The 24,826-nt window shown below is 41.5% G+C and overlaps 1 protein-coding gene across 1 annotated transcript in view; it reads right to left on the bottom strand.

Annotated features, from left to right (window-relative positions):
* Window positions 1-24,826, bottom strand: part of LOC134092031 (E3 ubiquitin-protein ligase RNF123) — a 96,389-nt gene that overhangs the window by 66,650 nt on the left and 4,913 nt on the right. The window contains exons 4-25 of the mRNA XM_062544832.1: window positions 24,254-24,333; window positions 21,892-21,989; window positions 21,678-21,732; window positions 20,612-20,697; window positions 18,726-18,812; window positions 18,543-18,610; window positions 18,315-18,440; window positions 17,485-17,599; window positions 17,134-17,238; window positions 16,125-16,250; window positions 15,599-15,691; window positions 15,073-15,145; window positions 14,747-14,865; window positions 13,506-13,605; window positions 11,287-11,348; window positions 10,970-11,041; window positions 10,435-10,555; window positions 9,157-9,258; window positions 4,765-4,865; window positions 3,286-3,478; window positions 2,842-2,987; window positions 220-303 (exon numbers count right to left, since the gene is read on the bottom strand). Of these exons, the coding sequence (XP_062400816.1) occupies window positions 220-303; window positions 2,842-2,987; window positions 3,286-3,478; window positions 4,765-4,865; window positions 9,157-9,258; window positions 10,435-10,555; window positions 10,970-11,041; window positions 11,287-11,348; window positions 13,506-13,605; window positions 14,747-14,865; window positions 15,073-15,145; window positions 15,599-15,691; window positions 16,125-16,250; window positions 17,134-17,238; window positions 17,485-17,599; window positions 18,315-18,440; window positions 18,543-18,610; window positions 18,726-18,812; window positions 20,612-20,697; window positions 21,678-21,732; window positions 21,892-21,989; window positions 24,254-24,333 (2,212 nt within the window). The remainder of the gene's footprint in view (window positions 1-219; window positions 304-2,841; window positions 2,988-3,285; window positions 3,479-4,764; window positions 4,866-9,156; window positions 9,259-10,434; window positions 10,556-10,969; window positions 11,042-11,286; window positions 11,349-13,505; window positions 13,606-14,746; window positions 14,866-15,072; window positions 15,146-15,598; window positions 15,692-16,124; window positions 16,251-17,133; window positions 17,239-17,484; window positions 17,600-18,314; window positions 18,441-18,542; window positions 18,611-18,725; window positions 18,813-20,611; window positions 20,698-21,677; window positions 21,733-21,891; window positions 21,990-24,253; window positions 24,334-24,826) is intronic.

The raw sequence follows: 24,826 nt of genomic DNA, 5'->3' as shown, positions 1-24,826 counted from the left end.
GCAACATAGTTGGTGTCATTCAAAACAATGATGGTATAGATCAACTGAGGTGGTTTTAAATATTTGAGCATTTTAAGTAGGACAATATGATGAAAAACAATTCAAAGACCACACCTACAATTGGCTCACTTAGTTCCAATGTCCATCTTTATTCTCTACAATTGTAGTGCATAAAGTGTATGAATGTTCTGGTTTACGAGCTCTAAGTGGTGTGCTTACCCTACTGGGACACCTGGCAATCTTCTCTTCTGTGTCTTTAAGGGCCACAGCATATTCATGCACATCATCAGCGACAACCACCATCTGAGGACCACAAACATGAGCATGAAAACATTATTGACCAAAAGAAGCAGAGCAAGGAGAAACAAACCATGAACTGGTTCACTACAGAGGTTGGTTTTACTGCTGGTTCTATGGGGTTTATAGTCTGGAAACCAGCCAAACTTAGCCACAAGAACCGCCCACAACATATGAGATCAGGATGTTCGGTCTGGAATTGTTTGGTTTTGGTGCAACTATGCCCAAACCACACAGAGCTGTTCGGACCACTTAAATTGGGCTTTGTACGATGATGGTCAGATGAGCAGCAGTGCGTTTATGTCATATAGGGCGCTTCAGTTGATTTTGTTTGCAACCAAAACGCTGTAGCTACTGTAGACAAATGGCTCGAAGACAATAGCCTACTCAATTTAAACACACTTGTTGCCGCAAGGCATTCCATCACTTTAACAAAAAGTAAATCATGCATAATAAAAAAAAATAACAATTTAGGCTAGGCTAATTGGCTACGCAATAAGGCTTCCATTACAGCACAGCGCACGTTCAATGAATGAATGAAAGCAGCTGCCTTGTCTCACAATAAACAGCGGGTGGAAATCCCGACACTCTTTCAATTACGTGAAACCTAATAGTGAACCATCAAACGCCCCCTAGATTTCAGTGCCCATCAGTCCCAACATTTAGCAATATAATCATTATATACAGTCTGAAAGTAAATTAAATCCAAAACCAAACCGACAATCTTCTGCTTTTGATAGCCTATGCCACGCCATACAAAATACATGTCTCACAATAAAACGCACGCAAGAAATACTGTAATTTCCCTATTATTAGCCTCGGCTTATACTGATTTTGCAAAAAAAAAAATCAGCTATGAGGTTAATACATGGGGGCAGTTAATAAAGTATTAAAACACTGTCCTGCAGCTTATGCAAAATGCAACTAATACACAGGAAATTACTGTAAAACGAATACAAGCCTGTCCCAAATAAAAGCTTGTGCTTTGCGAAGCCTAAGTAAATACAAGACCACGGCCATAATTTGAGGATTTACGGTAATCAAGGGAAAACCGGGTTTTTGCACTGTGACATTTTGCACTGTGACATTTGTTAGAATTCTCTGATTGGCCACTTGTTTGCTCGAAAGGTTTGCGACATCCTTCCGTTTTTACATCGCTGTGAACGGAATTATTTAAAAAAAAACTAAGGAAATTTGCTTTTCTCAATAGCCTACACTGTTACGTATTTTTGTGGTCCTAAATTTCGCTATTGGGTGTTGTACAAAATATTGACAGCACAATAACTTTAAAACAACCAGTATACGATCAGCAAACAATTTCAAGGCATTTGTGGAGAAGAAGGATGATTTGGGTCTTCTTTCTACAGCTCCGCGTAAGTTATTTCGTAGCTCGCATTTTTTAGATATATCTAAATGAGTTCAGAGTTCTATATGAGTGCAGAGGCACATATGAGTTCAGAGGCATATGAGTGCAGCTAGCTATAGGGGTAAATATATGTGTGACTACTGGTACATTCAATGACCCTTTTGACTGGGATGTAATATAGCATCCTTTTGCCATCCTAAACCAATCAAAAGCAAACAAAAGCACTTCTAATACTTTTGTCTGCAAGTACAGTGCCTATCTTTTAAAAAAACTTTTTCCAGGCCCCAACCGTAGCGCGACTGGCTGGGGCACCTGCACCGCACACCGGCAACCCGGGTTCGATTCCCACCCTGTGGTCCTTTATCCCACCCCAACTCTCTCTCCCACTCACCTAGCAACCAACATAACAACCACTTTCAAAGGCACAGTAACCACTATGATTACCCTAGCAACCATCTTAAGTACCCTATTTAAAATAACACTTTTCATAGCGCAGTAACCACTAAGATTGCTCTACCAACAATCTCAAGTACATTAGTACATTACAACCCAGCAACCACCTTAGCAACCAACATAATTACCTTAGCAACCACTTTTTCATAGCACTCTAATCACGACTGATTGTAAGGCAGCTGACGCTACTCTTGCTCCAACATGCCTGCAAGCAGACATCTTAAATAAACAGCAATACATGAGATCTGTGAAGACCCTGCATGATGCAGTGTCTTTATGGGAAATACAATCCATCCATCCATCCATCCATCCAATTGCTTTGTCAGAAAAGAAAAGAAGTCAAGGGTAATATTGTATAAGGATAAAAGGGAAACTGTCTCAAGAGGAATGTGCTGGACATACAGTCTGATATCTGCAGGTAAAGCAGGTGCTTGAGTAGACATGCTGTGGACATTTTACTGATGGTTTTGTTCAGATGTAAGAAACTGATTCCCATCTCCTAGACCCACAGACACACTTCTAACACATCAAAAAGCTAACAGCTCTGGTTAGGTTAGGAGTGGCAAAACAAACAGGCCACAGACACCTTCCCTCTGCTCAATGTTTTCTTCATGCACTGTCCATTTACCCATCTCGCTAGGGTGCATCTCCCTCTCTCTCTGGCCTTTTCTCTCCTTAAAGGAAACAACAGGGCACTTGCATGGCCTAAATACAATTCCACTTACCTTGCCCAGCTGTTGATGGACACTTAAATTGTACATCATCACAATCCCATCCAAGATCTCCAGAAGTGACTTCTCTGTGATTGGCTGATCCGGCTCTTCCAGTGGTCGCCCCAGCAACAAACCATCGTTGCCATGGTTTCCCTCAACTGGAGATGGTGGGGTATGTGTGTGTGGGGGTGGGGTGGGGGGGGTGGGAGAGAAGTGCAGGGGGAGGGGCGATTATTCCCGTGCAATGCATCATCATGCTGAAACCACACAAGCTGAAACCAGGTATCCCATAGATTTTCTTATATTCGAATTAAGGCATAATGACTTACAAATGCATTTACATTTCTTTACAATGATCTCTTAAAATCCTGCAACACACATATACGCACACACACGTATACTCCTGTTCCAAAATAAATAAATAATAACAGGAGGAAATGTATAGAAAACACTCACTGTCCTCCTCAGTGCGCTGTTCCACAGCTAACGTGCGAACCTTGACCTTCTCAGGTGGAGCAAGGGGTCGGCGTGGGGTCATGAGGCTGACAGCAGCTGTGCTTAGAAAGCGGTTGGCACGGCCCAGAGTGGGGGAGCTCAGCCAGCTGGGCCGCACGGGGGCACCTCCGGTCGCCGCTGCTCCAAGTGGCCTCTAGGTGGGGGGACCGTGGCAGTAAGAATGCACTGTTCAGAGTTGAACTTATTTATCTTTAGTCATCTCTACCCAGTCCCATTTAATTAAAATCAAACACTCAATTGGCATACTTCTGTCAGTACACACTAATGGAGTGCACTGTGTATATTGTGTGCTCACTGTGAATTTCAAAAGGGTCGTTTTGTTTCAAATTGAACACCCACTCTGTGCACTTTACGGAAATTGCAACATTTAAACATGACGGTCGTACTTTGTCAAAACCTGAGCACTCCGTGCTTTCTATAACCTGCTTGTACATCTGTGCTTTCCACTGCTGCTGCTCCATCCTCCTCAACCAAGACTTTCAGAAGTTTGAAAATGGTCCCTCCCCATCCTGTTTTATAGCCAAGATTAAGGGCAAAAAGTGTCCAGCATTCCACACTCAACAGCTATGGGTGCACCATTCAGGTACTCTAAACGCACTTCATGCTGTCATAATTATCAGTGTGAACGCACTTATGCACTCAAGTTTATTAGAACACTTACCAACTGGATTTACGAAGGAGAGTCGAGATCTCACGTCACATAATCGCCAGTTGGTAAGTATTCTTAACAGTCTTCTATAATACTCCGGGTTCGCTATGTACATTGTTGGTGCTTCGTTTTATGTGTAGAGACTAGGGGTTTCACCAACTAGTCGACTATTCAACTATTACAACCACCAGGTTGTACACCAGATTTTTTGTCTCGATCGTGAACCAAAAACATGGCAGAGTGGACTTTATGTGAGTAGGATAATGACAGCGATGAGTAGGACTGATGTAGATACACTGTAGGTTAATGTTTACTAATAGTCACACTGTGTTAATTGTTGCAAGTTGCCACTGCGTTTTGTGGTGATTCCAGTTGAATTCTTTAGTTAAGGACAATGCAAAATGCGTGCTGAACTCGTGTTTGTGAAGTTGCCAATGGCTACGTTTACCTCCATGGTCAAGGAAATCTAGCTGCAAGCTGACACTCGTGCTGTAGGCTGGTGTAGCTTTTTTGCATTTTTTATATTAACCATCTACTGTGGATAGAATAACCTATGACTTTTCGTACCGTTATGTTCTTTCTGCATTACAAATATACAGTTTTAAGGATTGGCTAGTACTCCACCCTCTGCGTTTTCCTTAACGACAACTGACGCATCAACTTTTGGTCGACTGATGAAAATCACTAATTGTGAAAGCCCTAGTAGAGACCTGGTCCATTTTTGCCAGAGTTACACTTTAAGCGGCAGCTCAATGAAGCTTAGCCCTCACCTGGGCTGCTCCACTCTCCTCATCCTCATCTAGGTCATCCATAGATGAAGGCAGAATCTCAGATGGGTCGATGATTATGTTTGCCTTGGAGGCCAGGTCATCTGAGGAAGAGTAGCAAGTCACAGAGATTAGACATTCAAATAACATTCAAGTTCTAGTTCAAGTAATTTATTGTCATGTACTCATGAAAGGAATTATCAGTTATGAAATGATTGTACTCAAGAGCCAACTCAACTTTTCAGAATGAATGAAAAGTAGCAGTAAGAAAGGTATACTGTGCGTGTGTGTGTCTGTGTGTGTGTGTGTGTGTGCGCGCGTGTGTGTGTGATGGGGTGTGGGGCGGAGTGGGGTGTACCTGTGTGTGTGTGTGTGTGTGTGTGTGTGTGTGTGGCGGGGGGTGTATCTGTTTGTTGGGTCGGGGGGTGTGAGCCGGTGCAATGGATGGTTTACGTTTGAAAAAAAATAGACTAGTCTTCTAAACTATTGTTGCGCATCGCGAATGGAGCACGTCAGTTAAGTGCCTGTGTGGCCACCTTGTTAAACCCTTGTTTGTTTGAAGTAAATGTAAAGGCTATACAGTACTTCTGCGAAGGGAATCAATGTAGGCTACTTTGCTTTCAACTTAGTAGTTGTAGTCTACACGACTGAAAAGCATGTCTAAGTTGTATGTATGTAGGTCTAGTATCCAACAATTCAACTCCAAATCAAACACCTTATAAATTATCCCCGCAGTTATCCTCGAGCAAGTCATACTGTAGGCTAAGTTTAGCCCTAGAAAGCAAAAGAGCCGAGGTGCATTCAGATAAGGCAAGCAGAGGATGGGAGGAGTCAGTGAGGATTCGCTTGGTCTTTCTCCTGCAGAGCTGGCTGTAAAGGTCCTGAATAGTTGGTAACTCAGTCTTTGTAATGCGCTGTGCTGACCTGACCACCCTTTGCAGAGTTATGCGGTCATGGGTGGTGCGGTCACCATACCAAGCTGTGATGTTGCCAGTCAGGATACTCTCAATGGTACTATCAGCTCCTTGGCTTTGCTGACGTTGAGCAGCAAGTTGTTGCCCTGGAACCAGTCGTGTAGACAGGGTTGCCACCTCTGCTCTGTAAGCAGATTCATCGTCACTCGTGATACAGCCAATTATGGTGGTGTCATCAGCAAATTTAATGATGGTGTTTGAGGTGTGAGTTTCCATGCAGTCATGAGTGTACAACGAGCACAGCAGGGGGCTTCACACACACATCCCTGCTCGCCACCAGCGCTGAGATGATGTTACCAAGCCAGACCGCCTGTGTCCTGTCAGTCAGGATGTCAAAGACCCAACTTCACACAGAGGAACTGATGTTCAGGTCTCTCAGTTCCATGATAAGCCTGGGTGGAACTATGGTGCTAAAAGCAGAGCTGTAGTCGATGAGGAGCATCCGTACATAGTCTAATGTAGAAGACAGGGAGGACATAATATGATCAACTAACCGCTCAAAGAACTTCATGACAACAAAGGTGAGCGCAACAGGGTGGTAATTGTTGAGGCAGCTCACTGTTGATTTCTTATGGACGGTGACGGATTTCTTATGGTTATATGACGGTGGACCTCTTAAAAGATGCCGGAATAAAATACTGAAGCAGGGAGAGATTAAAGATTCCTTCAGACAGCAATCAACCAATCCATCAATTAGCTCATTTTCATGACCAGGCCATTTTGGATCACACTTAAAGGTTGGCACACGTAAATCCGAAAGAGTTCATAGCAAACAAAAGTGCCTATACAACCATAGCTCGATTTACATAAAAAAAAAATTGTCCTGTCCGTAAATCCAGTTAATTTTTACAATCAACAGAGCAACTCTGGCAAAACAGTAGAGCACTACCCCATCATGGCACACCACTCCTGACTAAACCATTGTAGAAAACGCTTTTATCTCCTTTTTGATATGGAGTACACATTTACACCTGACTATATTACACCTCTAGACACTGAGGATTTGATTAAAAAATAGGGCAAGACCAGTAACTTGACTTAATGCTTTTTTTCTTTAATGCTTTTGTCTTGGCTGTCACCAAGCTGTCATGCTATGTACGAACCCGACTACCTGTTAGCCAATCAGAGTCAAGTAGCTTAGCTCATATAATATTAATGAGAACTCGCGCAATTCGATCTGTGCCTTTCCGCGGGCTTTCTATAACCCGCTAGCCTGGAAAATCCAGACCATGGTAATTTTTCAGATTAGGGTCTGGCCCATAGACAGTAAAAGAAATGATCAAACAGACTCCGTTGTTCTCAATGGGAGGGGGACTGAAAAAAATTCTGGATAACACTACGACCAATGTTAACTGACTTTGAACGTCGCAACGGTGTCATCATCAGTTTAGCTCACCTCTGGCCGACCTGTATCAGATACACCGATGTGATTGGTTTCCCCTGATGCCTGGGGTAAAAGTAACAAGCATCATTGCTCATTGCCAGAGTATCTTGCAGACACAATTCAAATTGTGCTCTTGTGAGAACTCTGGATTTCCAGGGTAACAAGACTCTAAATTGGCTTGAAACAAGGTAACTAAGCAGTTCATGGTAGAACTTCAAACATTACCACACAGTAATGAAATACGTAAGGCAGAGCACTTTTAATGAAATACAAGTTTTGGTCAGCTGGTCGATAGCTGACTATTTAATTCCTGTGATTGGAACATCTGCCATGTAAAGGGAACATCTGCCACGTGAAGGGAGCACAGCCAAAGTTACATGATCCAGCAATCATTGGGTTTCAAACATCCAACTGGAAAAAGTCTACTCTATATCAATTTCTTCAGACTGAGGACATCGTCAACACACATACATGACGAGTACCAAACTCACAAGGGTTCATATACAGCTACAATACACGGATAGTCCTTTGGGATACTTCTTTGTCACCATGACACATAGCAATCATGAAAAGCATGCCACACATAGCATTCAGAACAAAGCAAGTCTATGCCATCCTGACATTCTCTTTCTGACCTGCTCAGTGGTGGTCTGCAAGGAAGAAGCTATGGGAACCAACAAAGGGCAGGCACTGACTCGGTCAGGAATACAATGGTGGGAAATACAGTATGTGATTTAGGACACATATAGACTCCCCTGGCTTGCTTGAACATGTCTGTTCATCAGAGCAGATACACACGTGGGTGCAGGGAAGGATCATATTTACACAAAAAAATCCAATGAAAAGGGAGACTGCAGGAAGAGAGAAAAAAACTGTGAAAATGTGAAAATGAAAGTGAGGAAGAGAACAGAGATGTGTTATGAGACGGTGTGATTTATCGGTCTGTGACACCAAGTAACAACCTCTGACTCTGACCTCTGCTATATGCACACTACATGGCACTCACTCCTAGCTGCCTGCCACCAACACTGCTATTGGCAACAGCTACACACATACTGTACTTCCCTAGACTGCCACATCCACACCTCCATTTTATTCATGTATTCTAGACTTTCCATTGGGTAGACAAATATCACAACAGGCACACAACAAAAGCCACACACACACGCAGACACACACACACACACCCATATTTCAGGTAATGGCTCTCCCCTCCCTCTTTTCCATCACTCAAGACTGCCACACAGGGCTTCACTGCACTTGCTGTTTCAATTGTGGCTGCTGTTGTTGCTGTCTCATGGAGCAAAACTACCTTGAGAGGGATCGATACCCATCTGCATTGCACTTGCTGCTGCTCTGGCCGACTCCATTTCATTCCTGTCAATGCGGACATCTTTACGAGGACACTAATCATCCTCCGACTACTCTGCCCACTTCCACATGCGGCGTGCACCACAATCGTTGTGAAAGAAAAAACACTTCCTCTCTGATAGATGTTTTATTGCTTTGCTTTTCACATCTAAGCTGGCTATAACTATTGATGCAAAAACTATATTCAGCAAACATGTGCTACCGTGCTACCAGCAGAAATTATGTACAATCAAAGTCCTACAGTTCACTCACAAACTCACTGGGATTTGGAACATGGTCATTCAGATGTCCACTGTACTTAAAATGTGCCTGCCTGCCTTTTGGCTTTCTTAATGGGAAACGTTTGAATGTAATTGCTTCTTGTGTTGTGTACAGCTTCCAGTAAAAATCTCACAGATGTCTTTCTCCCTCTAGTGGGCATCCAAACAATAGCATTAGTCATGGCTGTAGCGATTACGTGCAGCATTCACAAAACCCTTTCACCTCACCCTGTAGTACATCTGGAAATAGTGTCAAAAACATTTCAACATGTTCAGGAGTAGCACATGGAAATGTAGACCGATATGTGTGAGAAGCCTAATCTCTTATCCTGAAAGACTGTAAACTGCCTTTGAAGAAACATTTAAGCTAAATTCTTTCATGCGGTTCAGAGGAGCATTTACACACCTTTCAGAGTCTTCTTTAGATGAGAGAGGAGCCCTCCAAGCCTCTGCAAGTCGAAGTAGTCCACTTTCCCATTGTAGAAAAGTTGAGGTGGGACATAGGCCTCTGCAGCAGGTTATGGATACGAACAAGAGTAAAAAAAAGATGAGCATTCAAATGATATGACAGCTGCCACTTCTGTCCAAATTCTAAACAAATTCTCAAAATAAGAAAACCATTGAATTCTCTATGAACTGCCAACGTTTCCCATTTTTCAATGAAATTAACAAATTAACATTAGCATGACATGAGGCCATGGGATTAACAAATAGATACTACCAGACATGAAGGAAAGTTAAGTTTAACTGAGTTTGGTTGAAATCCTTGATAAAGTATATTAACTGCAGACAGTACGAGCGAGAAAGGGGTTGGTAAGGATGTACCCACGGCTATGGCTCGGCTGTTGGCATGTCCTTTAACAGCCCAAAAATCCTGAGTGCCACATTGCTTTCAGACAAACACAATTCTTCAGTCAACTAATATCTATATTAGTTTAAAGTCAAATAGTCTTTTCTTTCTAGTTTATTCTGATTTTTCTCTGTTTATCCACCAGAGAACGTGTCTCCTGTTAAGAACCAATGCAGCATATCACTTGAGATCCAAGTTCACTATGAGAGGCACACAATCATTTGTAAGTGTCCTTGCTTGTCTATGTGCCACATGTTAAACTGAACATTCACCCTATTCCATTTACTCCATTTTCTTACTCTATAACAGTCACATTTGACATTATGAAATCACTGTTCAAAAATCAGTTAAAAATAATAGTTTCAAATAAAGTTAGAATAATAGTTGTAAAAATGTAGAAATATTTGATCACACCAAAACCTGGACAACACACTGCCCTTGTGACCCTTTGATCACTTGTTGATGAGGGCTTTCCTCTAGACACAATCAAGAGGAGGCGAGGCCTTTAAATGCAGAGAGAACACACAGCACAGGAGGCTCAGTAGACCATCACCATACTGTAAGTGATGCACTCACGCTGGTCTCCAAGATTGTAGTTATATTATAACTGTTCCTAGCTAATAAATGTCTCACCCTGTTTTACAATCTCTGAAACTGCCTTTGCATCAAATTCCCATTCTTCAATATCAAATATTTCTACTACAATAACAACAGAAGCCACAAAACTGACAAAATCATTTAAGAAGAGATATTGTGTATTTTCTTATACTGCCCAGCGTACTATTAGAACTGAAGTGTCTCTCTGGAGGACATCCATAGTGTGATGTGGCTTACCCTCACTGCTTATACTCCCCACACTCTTCCTCTTCCCCTCATCCCAATAGCTCCGCACAGCTGTGATGAGACGGTGCAGGAAGCACACCATGTACTCCGGAGGACATAACACTGTTGGGTTCTAACAAAGATGGAGGGGGGGGGAAGGGATTGGTTTTAATCAAGTGCATGACATCTAACATACAAACTATTTTAGAGAGCCCCATGACAAAAGGCACAACTTGATCCGGCATGCAACATCAACTGCATGTCCTAGAACAATGTGGTGACATGCATATTAATCACCAAGGCGTTTTTGAAACATTTGGAGTTCCTAGAGTTGCAGCATGAACAGCAGGAGAGATTTCAGCAGCATGAGAGATTTCAGCACAAAAATACAAATCTGCGATTTTCCTTTGAAAATGTGCTGTTATATACCAATTTCACCAATTTGGTGCCACCATTCTATTTATAGCTAATTCTAGGAACAGCAGAATGTACAAACGTTAATGTTTTAAGGATTTAAATTAATATTTGACCAATAATTCAAAATTACCGCTCTGTTGCTGGCATTCTCTTGAAGAAACTTCCGGAATTTGTTCAAGAATATATATCTGGATGCCTGACCCTAAAAAACAGTAGCATCAATTAACAGTAATCCAGGAATGGAGCAGCTTTATTCATGCAAAAATACAGAAGAGCATGATTGAGTATGGCATGATTGAGAATGTTGATGCCTGTTGACAAAACGTCTCTAAAAAGAGGGTGAAAGGTGAGTGCTGAGTCTCTATGGTCGGTCTTTAAAGAATGTGCAAAAAAGTGGAGTGAAAAAGTGTAGATTTTGTATTTAAAAAGAGTGGGAGTGAGACCTACCGTCCCTTTGTCCTTGTTGTTCAACATGAGCCTCAGGATCTGCACCTGCAGCTCCTCCACCACTAACGGGACAAACACAGTGAGTACAGCCTTGGGGTTTCACCACTACTGATTTGTACTAGTTTACAAACACAGTGAGTACAGCCTTGGGGTTTCACCACTACTGATTTGTACTAGTTTACAAACACAGTGAGTACAGCCTTGGGGTTTCACCACTACTGATTTGTACTAGTTTATAAACACAATGGCCCTCATTTATGAAACGTGCGTACGACCAAAAACAGGCGTAAAACAGGCGTACGCTTGTTTCCACGCAAAGTATGGCATTTATCAATGTGAACGTGATCGGTGCTATATGCTCAAATCTCACGTCTAGTCTGAACTCGTGTACGCAAGTTTTTCAGGCGGAATAGCACTGTGCAGCAGTAAATCGCGGGTGGATTACAAAGTTGATGAGTTGAATTTATGGACTATCTCGGACATAACACCTTTCCTGTACATGCGCAGCCTATTTGCTGTAATGTATATTATATTGACACATTTGATGGCTTAGAATAGCCATAGGATATGATTATACTTTCTCATTGGCAAACGCAACATTTATGAATTATATATCTTAAATTATTTTGAAAGGGCAAATTTCAGTGTCGTATGGTTTTGTAAAGAATGTATTTATAGTATGATGCATTCTCTCTGCGAAAATAAAGCCTGTTGCGCTTAAATCGCTCTAGTTTCCCGCCTTCCTTGATGACAGCTTCTAGCTGTCAAAATTAACCTGGTTTAGCTGGACGTCACTGTGGCTCAAGATCACTAATGATCTCTTTTGGACGTATAATGCACCTTCATGTCGTAAATTTGAGGGGCAAGGCCATTAAAACGAGCATATAGGGGCGTGATATTTAAATTACGCTTGTTTCCAGTCGCCACATTTATCAACCCACGTTTATTCTTACGCTAGAAGAATTGGAGTGATAGAAAAGTTTGATGAATCACACGTGAGCCTCATCGTAAGATGGTTTCTGCGCTCGGATATATGCTGGTTTCTACGCTCGGTTGATACATGAGGGCCAGTGAGTACAGCCTTGGAGTTTCACCACTACTGATTTGTACTAGTCTACAAACACAGTGAGCCCAGCGTTGGGGTTTCATCACTACTGATTTGTACTAGTTTACAAACACAATGGCCCTCATTTATCAACTGAGCAGAGAAACCAGAGTAGATCTGAGTGCAGGAATCATCTTACGACGGGGATCACGTGTGATTCATGAAACTTTTGTATCACTCCAATTTAAACGTAAGAATAAATGTTTGTTGATAAATGTGGCGTCTGGAAACAAGCGTGATTAAAATGTCACGCCCCTATATATGCTCGTTTTAAAGGCCTCGCCCCATATATGCTCGTTTTAAAGGCCTCGCACCTAGAATTTACGACATGAAGGTGCATTATATGTCCAAAAGATAAACATTTGTGATCTCAAGCCACAGTGACGTCCAGCTGAACCTAGCTCATTTTGACAGCTAGAAGTGTCATCAAGGAAGGCGGGAAACAAGAGCCATTTAAGTGCAACAGACTTTATTTTCACAGAGAGAATGTATCATACTATAAATACATTCATTACAAAACCATACGACACTGCCACTTGCCCATTGAAAATAATTAAAATATATAATTTATGAATGTTGCGTTTGCCAAAGACATGAAATCACAAATCTAGAAATGTGCAGGAAGTCTTATGTCCAAGATATCCCATGAATTCAACTCTTCAACTTGCCAATCTACCGCCGATGTACTGCTGCACGGTGCTATGCCACCTGAAAAACTTACTACACGAGTTGAGACCAGACATGAGATTCGAGCGGAGCCACCGCTCACGTTCAAATTGATGAATGCCATGCTTTGTGTGGACTTAAGCGTAGGCCTGTTGTATGCCTGTTTTAGGTTGTATGCTTCATAAATGAGGGCCAATGAGTACAGCCTTGGAGTTTCACCACAACTGATTTGTACTAGTTTACAAGTTTGACATAATAGTTCTCGTCTAATTGTGATGTACCGTTATATTGCTGATGCTAACATGATGCTCATTTTCAGTAAAGTACTTTCAATGCAGGAATGTCTAGGCCATTTAGTTGATTGTTCTAGGGGTTTCATCACTAATCGGTGCTGTAGGTATCAAGCACACAGACACACACTGCCTAGAGCCCCATATACTGTACTCACCCTCAATCCTCTTCTTGAGCCTCTGGCAGCCTCGCTCATACGCTCTTCTCCTGAGCCGCTCATCTGCACTCTCCTCCTTCACCTCACTGTCATCTCTTCCCTGCACACACACACAAACGCACAAGCACTGCTGAAAACTCCCACATCATCCACCTGACCAGATAAAACACAGAGATACAGTCACTACATTGAACCCAAAATTCAACAGAGATTTGCTTGAGCTCCTTCATGTACAATATCCCAACACGCAGGCCTACATGCCTCCACAGATTGACCAACTAAGAATCTGTGTACCAGGACGATAATAACAACTTAATGCTTTCCAAAATACATTCTTACATTATTCTGCATTCAGCTCACATAAATCATTCAGAATAAAATAATATATTAAAAGATAATATATAATAAAACAATATGATATATAATTACATGTATTACATATTTACTCTATTTGTTAAAAAAAAAAAATCTTTAATTAAAGAAAATGTGAAAATCTCCAACATCCAAGATCGGGATTGCAGCAGTGGAGAGTCAGCTGCTTCAGATTCCTTGGAACTAATATCGGCTCTTCTTTCTTTGGCGGTTGCGGAAGGTTGGTATGGACGGTGAAATACTGACCAACTTCTACTGCTGTACCATCGAGAGTATCCTGACTGGCAACATCACAGCATGGTATGAATAAGAAGTCACCAACTATTCAGGACCTTTACAGCCAGAGCTGCAGAAAAAAGACCAAGCGGATCCTCGCTGACCTTAGTCATCCCAGCCACAGTCTTTTCACCCTCTTACCATCTGGTAGAAGGTACAAGAGTATGCAGACCTGTACCAGCAGATACAGAGACAGCTTCCTCATAACTAATCAACGTCAAACCTCTCTTTCTGTTTGGCCCCCATATACCGTACACTCCCCTCACTCACACACACCATTACACCGCCACCCCTCACTCACACACGCACACACACACACCATCCAATCACCGCCACCCCCCCCCCCCATAAACACACACTCCATTACTACCCCCTCAACCTCCCCCACTCCCACACACACACACACACACACACACACATTCTTGAGCTGACTCGAACACAAGAATTTCATTACTTATAATTCCTTCTACGAGTATATGACAATAAACTACCTGAACTTGAACTTCAGATCTCCAATTGGTTGACCAAATGCCATCCCAAGTGGAGATGTGTGAGCGCCGGCTTGTGCTGACCATGTGAAAGAGCTCACTCACCTCTTTATCAAAGCGTGTGGGCCACCATGTGGTGGGGATGAGCTCCTCCAGCCCGGCCTCCTTCACCCTCAGAGGGGTTTTGATGTAGAAGAACACCACGGAGCGCAACATGTCGAATATGGCACGGGCTAAGGAAACATACTGGACAATACATCAGCTGCATGCAAAACGTCTTCTGCAGTGTGTTAAAAGATGGGTATCATGTGTGGAGAAAGGCCTGTTAAAACGTGGGTTCCTCTCTGCAGAGAGCCTGCTCTTATTGGGGAGCAGCTGGGAAGTTGTGTAGGCAGCTACTGTGCAGTGCTGGAGTGAGTCAAAAGGATACAAGACATTATTGAGCAAATATTTCCTGGACTTCTCATGACGTAGGATGGCTGTAGTCAAACGCAAGTAGTGAATCTGTAAAAGCAACAGAAAACGAAATTACTGCTAAATGCTTACCTAACATCATGTGGTCTTGGGTAATTCAAAAATTGCTATCTGATGTTCATGATGCATTTTCTACCTGAAGCCTGAATAAAAACATTGCAATAAACTTCACACTCTCTCCAATGAATGTGGTTGTTGTATAAATGTCTCCATAAAGGCAATTTGTTGAAGAAGAGCTCTTTAAAACAAACTGCTCAACACTGCTACCGATCAGCTTAACCAAGTCTTTTATTGATTAACCTTCAGCAGGTCTGGCCAGAGCCAGTCAGATGCACAACGTGGGCACAGTGGGCATACACTGGCCACCAAACTTGCACTGGAAGTCTTAAATTAACCATCAGGCTTTCTTTATGTCAGAGCCACACACTCACTTTGTCAAGCCCTCCCACAGAGCAAGTGCTTTGAGAATGAAAAGCCCCTCACCTGGAACCCCAGGTCAGGGATGATGGGAGAAAACCGATAGGCCCGAAGGAGGGACATCATCAGTTGTTTCAGGCACTCATTCACCTCATAGTCCTGAAATGGGTATGAGAGAAAATGAGTGAACAAATGCAGGCTCTTATTGTTTTCAAAAGGGAAAGATTTTAGAACATCCTCAAAACAATTTTGATGGTGAAACAGACAAAAACTCAGAACATTCCTACTGCCAGCTCAAGCTCTCCATTATGTACATTGAACCAAAATATAAAGTCAAGGTGCCTCCATTTCTAAGGTTTCAGTTTATATAGGAAACCATGCAATGCACTGAAGTAATCTATGGATATAGCATGTACAGTCACAACATTTGACAGAAATAAGATTTGTGACCATGGGGAAACAACATATTTTATCTTTTAACGACATCAGACAATTGATGATCACTGAAGACGCATAGGGGAACCATTTTCAGGCAAATGGTCATCATTTCCACAGTAAGGTACACAGCAGAGAGATTGTACCGGTGCAGTACCTCCATGAGCAGCCAAAACAGGTCCAGGAGCTGCTGTATGAGAGGATGTTCGTCCACTGAGCCCCCACCCTCCAAGATCCCCAACAGGAAGTTCATCAACACATCCTCTACTAGATATACCTTACACTGAAAAAAGAGGAAACATTTTGAAAAGAAAATTACAGTCAGTCAATCCATATCTTGCCCTGTATTCTCTTACATTTGAATCTGAATGCAGCCAAAGGGCATGAGCAGGGCTCATGGAAAATATCTGGCTAATGTGAAGCTTCCGAATGACACACTTCTCTACAACTACTCACGGATAAACTACAGTAATTTGAGACTGTACAAATCAGGGGTCGCCAAAATGGGGGCCACATTATCGTTGTTGACTGCGTTGGGGGGCCGAGACCAGGTCAGCTATATAACATAATTCTATGATAATAATCGTTGGTTCTTTGAAAACGTGCGTTGTTGGTCACTGCTTGATCTGGAGCATGTCGGGTGACGAAAATTCGCCAAATATAAATAGTTAATTTTATAACTAAAAATCTATTTTTATCTGAAAAAAAATCAACAAATACCAGATGTTATCATTTTCCAAAAAGCCATATAAAAATAGAGGCCATGACGACTTGTGGGGATTGCCTCATAGTGGGGGGCAGAGGGACTGGGGGGCAGTCAAAGGGGGGTGGCGGGCCTGACTCGGCTCGCGGGCTTTAGTTTGGTGACCCCTGGTGCAGATAGTGAGATATGTAGATACTTCAGTATAGAAAGATAGCCCTTTTGTGCTAGATAGACCTCTCATCTACCTAGCATTTGAGTTTAGTGCTTTACTTTCGGCTTCACACTATGTTCTATCGACTGAGATTGAGGCAAATACATTAATTTGATTATTTCCTGCATTGAACTTCAGTTACAAGTCACTTTAGGTGAACCAAATGAACAAATATAAAAGTAAATGCAGGTTATCCACTGCAAAATGGTACCTGATTAGGAAAAAATGGTGCTGATAAAATGTTTCACATACCATCAGTGGTGCAAAGTAGTTAAAAATGTGGGCAAGGGTGACAAGAACTGTAGGTTCTCCTTGAAGCTGCCAAAATGAGCTGTCTTTCTCAACAAGCCTCTCCTCCTGCATAAACATATATAGAAAATGGCTTACATTTATATGCAGTATGCCAGAAGTTTGTACCCAAAGTGATAAAAAATGCACAATGCCGAAAAAAAGACTAATTCTCATAATGAAGAATAAGAAACTACTTTTGACAAATGTGATTAAGCTACTTTTACGATTAAGATTTACGATTAAGATACATTTTCTCTATGGTAGTATGGTGCTTTACAGGGGTTATGTAACCATGGCCATTGAAAGATGTACCTGGGTATCAATGGTAGTGGACAGCACAGTTTTGATGTAACCCAGCAGCCTATTGGCTTTAACAAGGTCAGCAGTAGGAGGGTCCTGCAGTGGTCTGTAGCCCTCCACAGGATATGTGGACACTAGCCTTGTCAAGGAAGCAGTCTCAAAACACCAGATTAGTCAGATATTAGTCATGCGTGCATCACATAAGGGGTACTTATGTTCTTACTTGAACATGTAAATGGGACCAACATCAAGGTGAATCTGCTCATCCCAACACCAGAGGAAATATCAATCTTATTTGTTTGGCGTTTTCTTGCTTAGATTTGTAAAAGTTATCGAGAAATAGACACAGTACATTTCAATGACCTACTTATTGTAACCAGAAAATAAGTGCAAGTTGTCTGCCTGCCAGTTTATGTTATGCTAGCAAGCAAACAATCATACAACTGCCCACAAAGTACTAGCCCCCATACAAACCCGTAACCCCATCATATGTCTGAGTATATTTGCTAAGCTTATGCCAGTGAACTAGCATGTTGCTACTCCCCACAGCAGGCTGCTTGAAGCAGGTGGCTATCAGCACACAGGGCAAGTCAACCAATCACAGTCAAGCAACAGCGGAAGGCTTGGAGAGGTACACAGCGACGCATAGGCCTCTGTGGGGCTACACCGTTAATTCAACGCAGAAGCATAAAAGAGCCTTAAGCATTACAAATACTTAATTCAGTCCGATAATTAGCACTATATGAAACACCATACCTCATAGCTCTCCCTAATATGTATCTCTTTCAACCACATATTGTTCAGGTAAAAAATCATGAAGTCCATAAAGTGTGTCAGGATATCTGAGAGGGCGGCTCCCAAAGTTGAATGCCACAGACTCTTTGAACGACAGACTGATGGCTGGAAAGTATGCTATGCCAGGTCCCATCTTAATGTTACTGAAGGCCGTACCCAGGGACTGACCATTTCTGACAAAGAGAGAAAGACAACAAACGATAAAGAACAATTTTGTGAGAAAGAAGCAAAAAAAAAAAGTTTCTATTTAAAATGTACCATTAAATGTCACTTACAAACAAAATGTTATAGTGCCTTCATCCAAATCAATCAAACAGCTGACAATGTCTCCTGCTGCCCATGACTACAAGATAAAATTTGATTAGCACTGAAAAGCAGTTGATTAGCACTGAAGAGCTTTCTGAGTAGAACAAACTTTCTGGAACATACTGTATAATGATTTGCTGTGACATTCTCACCTTTCCATAGTTTGTAGTAGTGACATTCCACTTGCGCACTCTGTTCCCATCATAGGCATATGAGTCAGGGGTATCACCAACACCCTCCTGACAAAAAAAAGGGTTTTGCATTTCATCAAATTTGTCATGTAGCACACATGATCTGCTAGAGATGTGACATCATCTGCCATTCTCAATTTAGCCACACAGTTTTACATTTCAATGGTAATTTCTATTACATATTCAAATCTGCATATTCCACAAGAAAATTGTGGAATGTCCAATTCCACAGTACCCACACTAACCCTGAACTCATTGCCGCACAATTGTCTTCAAACACAGTATCTAAATACTGCAGTTTCACCACAGCCTGTGAGTAATCCCTTATATATATAATAATTAGTTATTTCTAACACAACTAATCACTGAATACAGTGCTCAGGAAAACGTCTGCATTTCAGACTTTTACGTCCCCGCAAGAATTTAACAGATGCGATAATTCAAAATCCTCATGTTATACTCTAGATACCAGATCTCAAAGACGGCAGCTTTTTTGTAGGCGAACTTCAGAGGTCTATAGTACACAACAGCAAATGATAAATGCACCCCAACTTCCTGTTTATGTTCAATGTCACCAGACCCTGTGCCACAATGAATCAATGATTAAATCAACAGGCCAGCCTTGACAGTTCAGGCTATATGAGCTTGCTGTCTTGTCCTGTGTGACGGGGCGAGTCGCCACCGTCACGGCAGCGAGGCGCTGCTTATTATGAAACATTTAAATATGCTTTGACTTGTACGTGTTTGTTGAATGTGTGAGATGACTGTTTTAAGTTGTTGATCTACTTGATTAGGCCTATGCCAAGTTCAGCAGAATGCTCTAATGTAGATGTGTAGATGTGTAGACTCTTTGTTGGCTGTATGTGCTTCGTATTGGTCTTTGGGCATGCTGAAACACCCCTGTGCTGTTATGTATTGGTATGGTCCAATTACAGGGGTGCAATCAGGGCCCTATTTAAAACCCATGCCTGTAGTTGCTGGGGGGAGAGAGAGTTGCCTGTGAAGAGACGTAAGTCTTGATAGCTCTACTCAAGTTTGTGACTAGTTGCGTAGTCTTGTGTCTAAACAGTCTTTGATATTGTTTTGACTTTTGTCGTAGTTTTCTTTGACTATCAAGTCATTTGTTTTCTCTTTCTTTAGTGAAATGTGTATTATTTTTCCTCTTTTTTTTTGATAACATTCAAAACTGCTATTGCCTTTGCTGGCCTTATTTGGGAAAGCAATAAATTCCCATCTTCAACCTTTATTTTTGAGTGCTGTTCCATCTTCCTCACAACCGCCCGACACATCTACCTTTTACATCCTGCACTGTGTTCAGTTCAAGTAAAAATGAACTAGTAATTGTAATGTCAAAAAAGAGAGAAAAGATCCGAGGCACTCCGATATATAAATAAAAGTCCTTTATTAAACTTTGGACCAGCAGACGCGTTTCGGTCATAATGCCCTGAAGAAGGTCAAAAGCGACCGAAACACGTCGGCTGGTCCTTATTAAAGGACTTTTATTTATATATCGGAGTGCCTCGGATCTTTTCTCTCCTTTTTGACCTGAATTCTTTTTGATCCTGATGAGCACCTGATTCTGGAATTTTACTTCGTCACCCACTGAAGCAATCACTTTTTCTCTCTCCTAGTAATTGTAATGATTGGTTGTCAGTAACTTGAGCAACATTAGTGGTGAGTAAATGAGATATTATTCTAGTCTGCTGAATGAATAAATGTAATTGTACATGTATTTGTAGTCGCAATCTGAGAAGCATTGCTACTAGAACTTTCACTGCTAAAAAAGACATATGTTAGGTTGATCAAGATTTCATGTCTGATTCCAGTTCATTTTCATGGGACTTTACCTCTTGATTGAACCTGCAGTTGAGAGTGCACCACCCGATCTGCATCAGGCCCTGGGATGAAATGAGCACCTCATACACCCACTTCCCTACAAGTGCACACACAAGTTGTTAAATAGTGGATTACAGATTAATAACACAGGACTAATACAGGGCTCCCACTCTAAATGAAATGTAAAATTTCATGACTTTTCCCTTTCAAAAAAATAAAAAATAAAAATTCCATGACCTGAACGATATATACTGAATTATACAATACTGTATATCGACCAAAACTTTTAGAGCAACTGCGTAGCGTAGCGTTCAGGAGCGATTTGGAGATAATAACAATAGAGACAAATGAATGAGCATTAAATAAACAAAGTTGGGCTAACCACAACTCAAGCAATATATTTTGGCAAGTGCATTTTAAGTTGCTACAACAAGATCCTGATATTCTATGACATCCAAAAATTGGCATCCATCCATTCCATTATATTCCAGAAATTCCATATCACACGGAACCCTGCTAATACTATATCTATAAAGCAGCACATGATGGGATAAAGAGGCAAGGAGGTGATTAAAGAAACAAGCAAAATGAGGATGCTTCATGTCTCAACTCATTGGGGTAAATTCATAGAAAGCTGTCAGTCATCAATAATTTATACATATGCAATGTATAGAATGACTTTTGTTTTTAGGGAGAGCTTGGCATTGATTAATGCAGATTTAATGCAGAGCATTTGAAATAAACAAAACGAAACAACACAGTGTCACAGTGATTACTGGTGCACTGTTGATGAATTGGTTAATCATTAATGTAGAGTATTTCAGCACGATATACAAAGGTGAATCAGCGCCTTGACTTTGGCTGTAATCCAACTGGTGGTGCGTAAGATCCAAAAACAATTTAATGAAGGATATACAAAGATACAGCTTGCCAGATTGCAGCATACCAGTTTAGATTTAAAGGCAAATGTCATGAATGTACCCCAAAGTTACCTATTTTACATGTTGATTTAATATGCAATGCCAATGTTATCAAATTCACTTAATTGCAACTGAAGTTTGTGAGACACAGAATTACCTTTGAATACGCAAGTGGTAGCTCTGATGGAGCTGAAATTGCTGTGGCCAATGACCTTAAGTTCAAATGGGAGAAGAAATAACAAAAACATTAATAAAACAGCAGAATTATGCATGTAAAAGTTGTATTTCAAACCATTTATCAGAGGTATTTCATATTATATACTTCCAGTTATCTTGGTGAAAGAGTTCTGCATAAAACTATCTCTTCCTACCCCAAGGAGATCATCATCAACAAAGAGGAGGCCTTCAAAGCCACTGGTGTGGTCCAACACTACCGTAGAGGGTCCAAGACGGCCTTCAGCTGCCTGGTCTTGAAGGGCAAGGGAAAAGACAGATATGCAAGATGAAAAGAAGAGAGGGGTTATTGTTAGGCATTTTTTGCCACAAGGGTTAGGAAAGAAGTATGATTGAAGCTATTCATTAACAAAATTCAACAAATATTGTATGCACTCACATACTGTACCAATATAACAATTAAATTGACCATCAACTGAAACAATCATTTTGACATTATATTAAATAATAGTAATAATAACATATTATAATATTATTTAAGCTGTTGTTTCTAGAGACAATGACAGCACATAGCACACAAATATTCACACTGCAACCCAGAGCCCTAACAAAAGTCAAACTAAACACAACCACGGCAACAACACCACTACTCAATTTTAAACATTATGATCCTGCAAAGCCTGCCCATAACGGGACATTATGTAGGACCTTCAAAACAGGATTGTTAGAAATAAATGGGCACTTGCTGGTGTGCTAGGATTTTGGAGACATGGCCAGGGGGTAGGACATACCCTGGTGGTGACCACACACACTACGCCTTTTGGGAGATTAAAAAAAAGAGGAGAGGCCAATATGACAAAAAGCACATGCATGGTTTTGATGATTGGGCCACTATTATACTCCACACATCCATCATCACCAACAGGGTGTGTAGGGTTACTTCTGGGTCATTCCACATCAATTCAACGGATTTCAGAGAAACTTTCTGCTTGACCATCTCAGATTTGCTTCAAACTTTTACCATCTAAAGAGTAACCATTTAAACTAACTTAGCCAAAATATTAGCTTGATATTCCTAATACATCAAGAGAAAAACATTTTTGAACTTGGTACCCCCCTTCTGATTTTTGCCACATCTAAATCTGCAGAAAAGTTCAGATGTCATTATCTCAAGAAGTATTCATGCTAAAGACTTCAGATTTTCTGTGAATAATGATTGCTACCTATAGATTCCACATACAGTACAGTATGTGTTGATACTGACTGTGTTACAATCTTGTGAACTCAGAAGAAAAATTGCAGATTTTTCAAACCCCCACATTGGGTGCCCCATTACACATGGCAAATGGTTATGTCTCTCTACAGATGTGTTTAAGCTGTCTGGAAAAGTAGTAATTAAGAGGTGTCTATATTGCATTTGTGTTGGAATTATTGTAACAAACAAACTGAAAAATAATCAATTTGGATGATATTTCATCTCCCCATTACAAAGGTATGACAAGCTATACGAATTAATTGAACGTTACTGAATAGAATAGAATAGAATAGAATAGAATAGAATATATACTTTTTTGATCCCGTGAGGGAAATTCGTTTCTCTGCATTTAACCCAATTTAACCGAATTAGTGAACACACACAGCACACACACAGTGAGGTGAATCACACACTAACCCAGAGCAGTGAGCTGCCTGCCCAACCAGCGGCGCTCGGGGAACAGTGAGGGGTTAGGTGCCTTGCTCAAGGGCACTTCAGCCGTGGTGGACTGGTCGGGGATCGAACCGGCAACCCTCCGGTTACAAGCCCTACCCAGTACACCACGGCTGCCCCAGTTACTGTAACGGGTGCCAGCTAGTTAGCTGTGCTGTGGAACGCCGCGGTGGTTCCACACAACGCAGGTTACAATGGTGCCGTGACCCGGCTCGGGAGTGAGGTTTAGGGAGGTGAGTGTAACGGGTGCCAGCTAGTTAGCTGTGCTGTGGAACGTTAGTAAACCTCACTCCCCGACGCCTCCAGGGCACTGATGGCATGAAAGCTAGTAGCCTGGGCTTTTAGCTGGATTGTTAGCGCGCTCGACTCCCGATCCGAGGTGCTGCTGGTTCGCGGGTTCGAGTCCGGGCGTGTGCAGGGCTGGACCGCGGTGGTTCCACACAACGCAGGTTACACTACTCTTTAGGTGGTAAAAGTTTGAAGCAAATCTGAGATGGTCAAGCAGAAGGCATTTGTTGAATTGAGGTGGAATGATCCTTCTACAGGTTTTGGCTTTAGATTTGGTGACCGCAAGATTCAACTTTTTTTTCTACATTTCTATTCTCTATTTTTTTCCTATTACTACAACTATGACCCCAGTCATCCCCACCATGTTGAAAAATTGTGGCTACACTATGGTGTTACATTTAGGGCAGGATCAAGTGTTAGGGAAGGATCAGACTACAGGCATTCACTGGATCCCTAAGGAGAAAATGAAGATTCATTTTTCATATCAAGAACATGCTGAGGTGATCTGGATGTAAGACACGTTCTTGTTTAGGCCAGGGCACATTTCTGAACAAGAATCTGACCTCTGCTGTCTTCTGTGAGCTCGCCCTCTGATAGCAGGTGCTCCAAATGGGCTTCCAGGTCTGGGAAAGTTAAGGTTTTCCTACACAGAAGAACCAAGTCATCAGAAAACGTCACATACACATACATATATGTATACATGAATAAACAACTCTTAAGTCAAAATGAAAGGTGGTAAATAAGCTGCTGCTACTCTTAACCCCTGCCAATGTCATCACCACATCTGTCATCAGGTTGGATTTTCATGGCAGCCACGACAGCCATACCAGTAGTTGCCCCTTGCATTTGCCGCAATGCCCCTTTAAAACCGGAAGTTCACAGCATGACTGCTTCCCCATTTTTTCTACATTCTACTTATTTTCCAATTGACGCTACAATAATTTGAAGCCTATGCCCTATCAAAATAATATTAGCATCAGAACTAATGGTTCTACAATATTCAGTCTTTGATGTGGATACGGCAAGAGTGAAAGAGAAAGTGACAATGCACGAAAAGAAAAGTCCAACATTCAGCAGCCAGAGGACAAGGCAAGAAATGTAGAGGCTATATTAAGCAGCTTTGGAAATCTATAGCT

This window comes from Sardina pilchardus, chromosome 9 (genome assembly GCF_963854185.1).
Source record: "Sardina pilchardus chromosome 9, fSarPil1.1, whole genome shotgun sequence".
Classification (NCBI taxonomy): Eukaryota; Metazoa; Chordata; class Actinopteri; order Clupeiformes; family Clupeidae; genus Sardina; species Sardina pilchardus.
Note: the sequence above shows the minus strand (reverse complement) of the source record. Positions and strands in the feature narration are given on the sequence as shown.